The sequence below is a fragment of the Oryzias latipes genome, chromosome 9 (assembly GCF_002234675.1).
Source record: "Oryzias latipes chromosome 9, ASM223467v1".
Lineage (NCBI taxonomy): Eukaryota > Metazoa > Chordata > Actinopteri > Beloniformes > Adrianichthyidae > Oryzias > Oryzias latipes.
Window position 1 is genome coordinate 32,319,717 of NC_019867.2, and position 7,615 is coordinate 32,327,331.

The 7,615-nt window shown below is 46.7% G+C and overlaps 1 protein-coding gene across 1 annotated transcript; it reads right to left on the bottom strand.

Annotated features, from left to right (window-relative positions):
* Positions 1-1,132: 1,132 nt before the first annotated feature.
* bmp3 (bone morphogenetic protein 3) lies at positions 1,133-7,317 on the bottom strand. Its single transcript, XM_004073002.4, has 3 exons — positions 6,485-7,317; positions 4,672-5,591; positions 1,133-2,979 (listed from the first exon to the last, which is right to left on the bottom strand). Exons 1-3 carry the CDS (start codon positions 6,759-6,761, stop codon positions 2,788-2,790), a joined length of 1,389 nt encoding a protein of 462 aa, XP_004073050.1. The 5' UTR covers positions 6,762-7,317; the 3' UTR covers positions 1,133-2,787.
* Between the last annotated feature and the right edge of the window lie 298 nt (positions 7,318-7,615).

Consider the following 7,615-nt stretch of genomic DNA (forward strand, 5'->3'; position numbering starts at 1 on the left):
TGTTTGGCTCTTGTTAACTTTTAGCTTTGGGCTTATAACCTAGCTAGCGCCGTGAGCGAGCAGCCTCTTTATGTCACGCGATGCGGCAAGACAGGCGGATGTGGTGAGTCTGGTAGTTTTCCAAAATAAAACTTCCTTCTGAGTCAGAAAATAAAAAAACAGGACAGAATCAAAGTTAGCGTCTGCATTAATTTTCTGTCTGCGGCCCGGTACCAAGCCGCCCTCAGACCACGGGCTGGGGACCCCTGATTTAACAGGCAGCATGTCGAAAAACAACGTGTTGAATATACCCAAAATGCCAAAAGGTGATGCCCAAAAACACGTCCGTATATGACGATTTGAGAGTGAGAATGTTTTTGGTTGTCACAACAAAGCTGCACCATCTAACCCTTGTGCTATCCTAGGCACTTTACCATTGGGAGTTGGGTCATCTAGACCCACTAGACCAGGGGTCAGCAACCTTTACCTCTCAAAGAGCCATTTGGATCAGTTTCCCACTGAGATGAAAGCACAAATTTAATGAATTTTATGCAGAAAAGGGTGGTCTTAGTCTAGACAGTGCTCTGAACCTTTTTCTTCAATGATTTGTGATCTTCACTGGTGTCCATGGATTACATGAAATCTTTCCACCTTTATCCACCTTTGTCACCTTTGTTCTGTGTCAGGTTCGGATCTGGGTCCGCATGGCCCAGTGTCTTGGTCCGGATCCGAACCGCGGTGTGCTAGTTGGTGACCCCTGCCTCAGACCCTCCTTCTCAGTAAAAGAAACATCAACAGTCATGTTTTCAAGTAGGTGAACTTTGTTGCCCAACTTAAGCGTCCTTCAAAACATACCCATCTTGAAGTTTGAAACTGCTCCAGGCAGCCACCCACCCGGCTGCCTCTATATTAACCCTTGTGCTATCCTATGGGGTCCAGATGACCCCACCCTTCCATTGATGTGTTCTTCCTACCATGACAAAGGTGGATAAAGGTGGAAAGATTTCATGTAATCCATGGACACCAGTGAAGATCACAAATCATTGAAGAAAAAAGGTTCAGAGCACTGTCTAGTGGGTCTAGATGACCCAACTCCCAACGTTAAAGTGCCTAGGATAGCACAAGGGTTAAGAACAAAAACCTCAAAAGAATGTCCTTGTTTTGCATAATTTTATTCGTTTGTTTGAATGCTTTCAAAGGAGGCTTGAAACTCAGATCAAATGAATCTTCTTTGTCCCTTGGACTCATGTCCATCACAAATGAAAAGCTTTTTCAGAGTTCACCTCAACAAGATAATAAATAAATGCACATTAAAGGTCTTTCCATATACAAATATATACTTTGTAAAGCTTATGGTACAAGCGTCTGTCCTTTACCTCCAGAATAACATTTACAGGGAAGATGGAGCTACAATGCAGACGTGAAAAAGCAGAAGTGCATTCTGCAGCACATCCAAATCTCAGTTGAATCTAACTGAAAACACATCAGTACAAAAATACAAAAGCTAAAAAAATCTGCTGCTTTTCTTTCTAATTAAGGCACATTTATGACTGGAATATCAAGAGTAATGAACCTGGAAGACATTTTCCTAAATATCTTGACATTGGACAGAATTAGCTCCACAGGAAGACGTGAAGACGTTTCATTTTGTACCGTCCAAACCTCCTCAGACGCTGGTTTCCCTGTGGAGTCAGCTCAGGCAGAGCAAACGTCGGCCCTTCAGAGGAACTGCAACATTGTACTATGTACAAGTCAATAAACACGTGGAGAGAAAAGGTCAAGGTGGTTGCATATTGAGGATTTTTTAAAACAAGGTAAGCATATTTGTTCTAAATAAATAGATGACGGTGTTATGAATGACAACAGAAGAGGAGGCACTTTGGTGCTGAGCTGTTCTCCTGTGAAGGTGTGCTCCCACTGAGCCCCTGCTTCATGCCAATGACTGTTAGAAGACACGCACACGTGGACACACGTGCACCTTGGCACAGTCTTTTCCACAGGACTCCCCTTACTGCGACTCAGGGTTGTGGTTCAACATTCAGACTTACAGAGCTTAGGAGGATGGGAGGATGGGGGGGCAGCTGGCCGCAAAGTCAATGCTGAAGCCGTGAACGTGTTGGCAGCTTCTGTCCTGGCTTCTCTAAAAACACAGCCTTGTGTTACTTTCCTTTTGGGACTTTTTTGTTGTTTTTAAGCATGTCTTTTTAGATGTGAAATAATTAAACACAGTAAGATGGAAAACTAAAAAATGAGCGATTCTTGCTTTTACATGTGGCCTTAAAAGCCTTTTCTATAGTCTCTTAAACTCCTGTCCAGCTTTTCTGGACTCAGCTCAGATATTCTGGTTCCTGTCGGCTTGAAGATGGCTGTGATGGAGGAAACTCGGTCTGCCCACAGTCTCTGCTGGGAGTCCTGAACACAGCTTCCTAAGAAATGTGTGGAGCACAGATGTGCCTGGTCACCTGCTGCCCCCTCCTTCATTTGTATTCAGTGATGGTACACAGACAATCTGACAGGTGAAAAAAGACATGCATGAGCAGACCGAGGTGACTTTGCGATAAAAACTGCAACTATGAAGCCCCCCCCTCAGTGCACGTTCTGGTCTCCTTCAGGCTTTTGTTGGTTCAGTGGAGGGGAGGTCATGACAGCATGAAGAACCTGGGTCTGACAGCAGGATCGCTCGCACCGTCCTTCAGTTCCTCTTTACAAAGACTGCTCTCCTGTGATTGGTCGCATGGGAGGGAGAGCCGCTGAAGGGGGCGCTGCTTTCCACTCAGTACAATGTGAGGTGCATGATGGGAGAGAGGACTACCGGCAGGCACAGGAATCCACCGTCATGTTGGGATAGACTTTGAGCACCACTTTCTGGTCCTCGTCAAAGAACAGGATGCTGAGGGACGACATCTTCTCCGGGACACAGCACGGCTCTGGAACGCCAGGAACGACACCCACCGCCCGCACGATGCTCTGGATGGATGCGTGGTTGGAGGGCTTCAAGGCCTGCGGCGCAGAAACAGAGCAGATGACAGCCAACGTCACAACCAGTCATGCCCAAAAGGTGTCTCGTCGCCAGACATTCTTGGTCACATATTTTAGAAAATTAGGTATTTTATAGCTACTAAAAACCAAAACTCAAATACGAATACATTTGAAGGACTTGATAAGGTTTTTTTTTTGGACTTCATAGCAGACAGACCCTGTGTGAGTGAGATGCTACAGATTCAGGAGTGTCCTCTCGGTCTTTGAATCAGAATGGTCCATGTGGGGCGAAAACATGATGACTGCTCTGGAGCTGAGCTAAATAGATATGCTGGACATTAATTTATTAGATTATAAACTTGTTGCTGATCAATAGGAACGGCACCAACTGGAGTAGAAAACTGACTGTTTAAAACAGCGAGGACTCAAACCCTTGTCTTGTTTTTGGCACACCGCCTGTGGGTTGGTCCTCAGGCTCTTCAGGTATGAGTCCAATCAGCTGCTGCTGGTGTGTTTTCTGTGATTTCATATGTAAGCTGTCCAGTTTAGTTAGAAAACTTCTTCCTGTTGATATTTTAGTTTTTATTTTACTAAATGTTATTTTACTTTAGCAATGGAAGGGAACGTGTAGGGATGTTCCCATGTGACCTAGTGAAAATCAAGGGGTGTCCGAATCCCTTCACAGCATAGTGCACTATAAAGGGCGTTTGTCATTTTGAAGCTCTTTCTAAATCTACAATTCCAAAATCGAGCCACCTAGAACCTTCCCAGAGGTCTTTGCGAAAAACCAGTGTGCATCGATGCTCACTAGATTTGTATTGGTAAAGGTTTGTGAAATCGGCGACATATTTGACATTTGAAAAACAAAAGTATTAGGTATTTGTTTTGGTCTAGCTGTCAAGAAGAGTCTGTGATATTTAGGAGGATAACTAGAGACGACTCTTGTTTTTTAAAGCTGCGTGTCCAACGTGAGCCGGGAAGAGGATCCTGACTCTACGTCCTTAACACACCTGGTCAGCGGCTTGGCGCCTCGGCGGGATCTGACGCCAAAATTGATTTTTGCAGAGCAGCTTCTCATGGCTTTAAAAACCCTAATGAAACAAAGAGAAGCAACATGGCAGGCTGAGCAGGAGAGGGAGGAGGTACCCGAAGGGCCCGGGGCTCTGCTTCTGGGACTAATTAATGCTAGCACAAGGAGAGGGGCCACCGAGATAATGAATTAACTGCTGCATACCAGCCATACCTGTGATGTTATCTTCAAGAACAGGTCCTGGTTGTTAGCATGAGTGTCTAAATCACTGTTGGGGAGAACCTTTATGGTTTCACCACAGCGTTAAAGATTAAGCACAATGATAGTGTTTTCAAGGGTTTTGTTGTACAAACGGAACATTTTTTTGAAGTAATCCATGTGAACGACCCCCCCCCCCCCCCCCCCAACCTGGATGGTAACAGGTTTGGCTGCATCTCCTGTGAGTTTGACGGCTTTAACTAAAACTCTGGGGACCGTCTGGAACTGCACGCTTGGACTAAAGGAAGCCTGGCTGAGAAAAGACGGCACACTTGAGGTTTTCCTGATGCTGACCATGTGCTGGAAGCTGTTAGTTCAAATGAAATATTTTTCACGTAAAAAAAAAAAATATAGACAGACTGGCTGACTACAACCTTTTTGTTCCCGGGTGTAGAGTGTGAACAGTCTGCAGAGATGATTCTCACCTTTGGCATGGGGAACTGGCAGGAGCCTGAGCAGTAGTAGGCATCAAATGACTTTGGTGAAATAATCCAATCATTCCATCCAATGTCAGCAAAGTCCACTTTCAGGTACCTCCGAGCGCAGGTCCTGGGCTCGTTCCACTGCTTCTTTCGTGCCTTTTTAATCGTCTGCTCATCAAACTGCAGCAGGGGCATCTTCTGCTGCTGGTTCTTGCGTGTCTTTTTCCGCGGCCGACGGCTCTGTTTTTTCTTAAAAGGCTCATGTGGACTCGTCTCGTCCCACCCGGTGGTTTCGTAGGGATACTCAGACCCAGGAAGCTCATTGTTTTGCAAAGGCAGCAGAACGTTCACAGAGCGCCTGTGTCTGGGCTGCAGATGCTCAGTGTTGTTCCGCTCTTGCGCCCCCACTTTCTGGGGTCTGTGTGGCATCTGCCCCTTGTTGGGCCCTGAGCCGTGCCTCTGCAGAGTGGCTACCACGCTCTCTGGCTCTGAGATGGCAGAGTCGTTGGCATAGACCAGGATGTAGGGTGAACGGTCCGACAGAAGCTTCTTCCATGGTTGGGGCCCTTGTGAAGCGACATCAATTCCAATAAGCAGCTCTTCGTGGTGTTTGGCCTGGTTGACCACACGAGTTATGTCCTTCCACTGCCAAGAAATGAAGTCCCTGTAGAGGGTGGACACATTGATCCGCAAGTGTCCAAGGCTCCTCATCTTATTATCTATGGAGGCAAAACTCCAGATGACCATGTGGATGTGGTTGTGTCTGAGGAGAGCATGGCGGCCACAGCTTTTGGACCTGGAGCAGCCCCAGGTGCTGTTCTGAAGGTCTCCAATGTAGTAATGAAGAGTGGCAGACAGAACATCTTCTGACTTGGTGAGGGAAGTCAGGTTAAAAATCTGCAGGTGTTTCTCATTTATAGTACCTGTAGTAAGAAAGAAAACTGTTATTTCCCCAGAACAGTTTTTTAGTCTTTCAGTAACTTTCATCACCTGAGACAATATTTGATTGATTATTTCATATCCGATCCTCTAAGATCCATCGTTCTTTCAATACACTACTTGAAGCCTCTAAGCATTCATCTCCACTTATTTCTGCTGAATTATTAAGTTTTTCAGGAAATTGATTTTTTTATGTGAAACAAAATGTTCTTTTGAAAAGGTTTGGGAAATGGGCCAGCTTCTTCTCATCTCCATGGCAACAACGCACAATCTGTACACTAAAAACAGATGTTTGATCGTTAAGGTGACATTGTCCTTTTTAAGCACCATGCAGCTGTCAGGCGGTAGGAGGCAGCAGGCTACAGTCAAAAGAGGAAGCCAGGGAGTGTAGGCTGCGTCCTCTGCGTCCGCGTCTAAACACTGCCTTCATACACATCATGGACTTCTCTGTAGGCTAAAGTGGAAAAGAGTCTATTAGTTTAAGCGCAGGAAGCGCACAGACAAACCCGCAGCACAGATCCCGACTGACCCGCAGAAGATTCTTTTCTACAGTTTTGCTGTGCTGAGCTGCCGTTTCTGGCAGCTGAACATGTAACAGGTTGTTTGCTCTCAGACTGGATTAACAGGTGTACTCCTGCCAGAACAAGTAAACACAGCCGCACGCCCTGAATGCGCCTTTGTTCTTCCATTTCAAATCACTCTCAGATTTTTTTTTCCTTATCAAAAAAGGTCACAATTTTTGAAAGAAGCTATGTGTGCACGCACAATGCGCACAGGAACGTGAACGTGGCTGTGGAGGATTCAAATACACCAAAACCAACTGATCTGCCTAGAATCGGTTTATGAGTATTTCGTGCGTAAAAGTCTGGATACGAACCCCAATGCGCCTTGAAGCTGCGGACAGTGTTGCCGTCTCTGAAGGGAAATCCCGCTCGGTTGTACTTCGCATACAACATCTGCATGTGCTTCGTCATTGTATCCTGCAAGAGCAGGTCCCGTTCTCCCTTCACTGTGTCCCTTTTATCCACCGAATGTGTAAAATCCACCTTCCGTCTCTGCGGGGAACTGTTCGCCTTCAGCATCGTGCAATATCCAAGACACAGAAAGCTCCATCCGTAAAGCAGCACGACCACAGACTGGGAGTAGAAGGCCATTCTTGAGATGAGACAAATTTCACGCAGCGATGGGAAGAAAAGCAGCGGTGGCCAACCTGACAAGTCTCCAAAGTGTCTCCTAGTTCCAAAAAGACAGCATCACCTCAGGAGTCCTCATCACTTCTGACAGCAATCCCAAACAAACCAGCAACCCCGCGAACGCCCCGCGTTAATGCCGTCTGATTGAACAGCTGCAGGCGGCTCACGCAAAAGGATCCGGCGCTCAGACGCAGCCAGCTTTCATTGAAGGTAGAGCACGTCGTGCGTGGTATTATAGGGCGCGAGGGACCAACTGGTGTCTCCACGAGCTCGCGCACGAGATAGAAAGAGAGAGAGAGAGTGAATGAGAGAGAGAGAGAGTGAGAGAGAAAGAGAGTGAGTAAGAGAAAGAGAGAGAGAGAGAGAAGAGCGTACTTTCCTGTTTGGATCTTTTTAAGCACATTCAGCCTGGGGACAAATTATCTCGTTATCGCGCGCACGCAGGCTCAGATAGCCCAGAATGAAAACACTTTATTAAGTGCCGGGTATTCATGGAACTATTTTCAACACCTAAGCCGGGGCCCAAAACAGCCCCCCCCCCCGTGCGCCATGCAGCTGAATGGAGCCGCTTTCTGTCGGAATTAAAGGCTTTCGTTCCTATTTAGTTTAGTTCAATGGAGTTAAGCACACACATCCTGTACTGTCACGGTCCGGTCCGGATGCTGTACTGCTCCCCACCGCCCCACAACGGCCAACCAGGCGGGGTTGCAACACCCCACCCGTCCGCCCCCCGCCACTGGTCTTCTTTCAGAGGCACTCGGGAGGAAATGATTAGGGCATTTCCCCGCCCTTGGACATCTGATGGCAAAAAACAT

What these genes read in the sequence shown, in the direction of transcription:
- bmp3 (XM_004073002.4), bottom strand. Translation starts at nt 6,761, where the DNA reads ATGGCCTTCTACTCCCAGTCTGTGGTCGTGCTGCTTTACGGATGGAGC. An exon ending in CAGCTTCAAGGCGCATTGGG is followed by an intron (nt 5,592 to 6,484) that starts GTTCGTATCCAG and finishes TTCTTACTACAG; the next exon opens with GTACTATAAATGAGAAACAC. An exon ending in GCCAGTTCCCCATGCCAAAG is followed by an intron (nt 2,980 to 4,671) that starts GTGAGAATCATC and finishes TCTGCGCCGCAG; the next exon opens with GCCTTGAAGCCCTCCAACCA.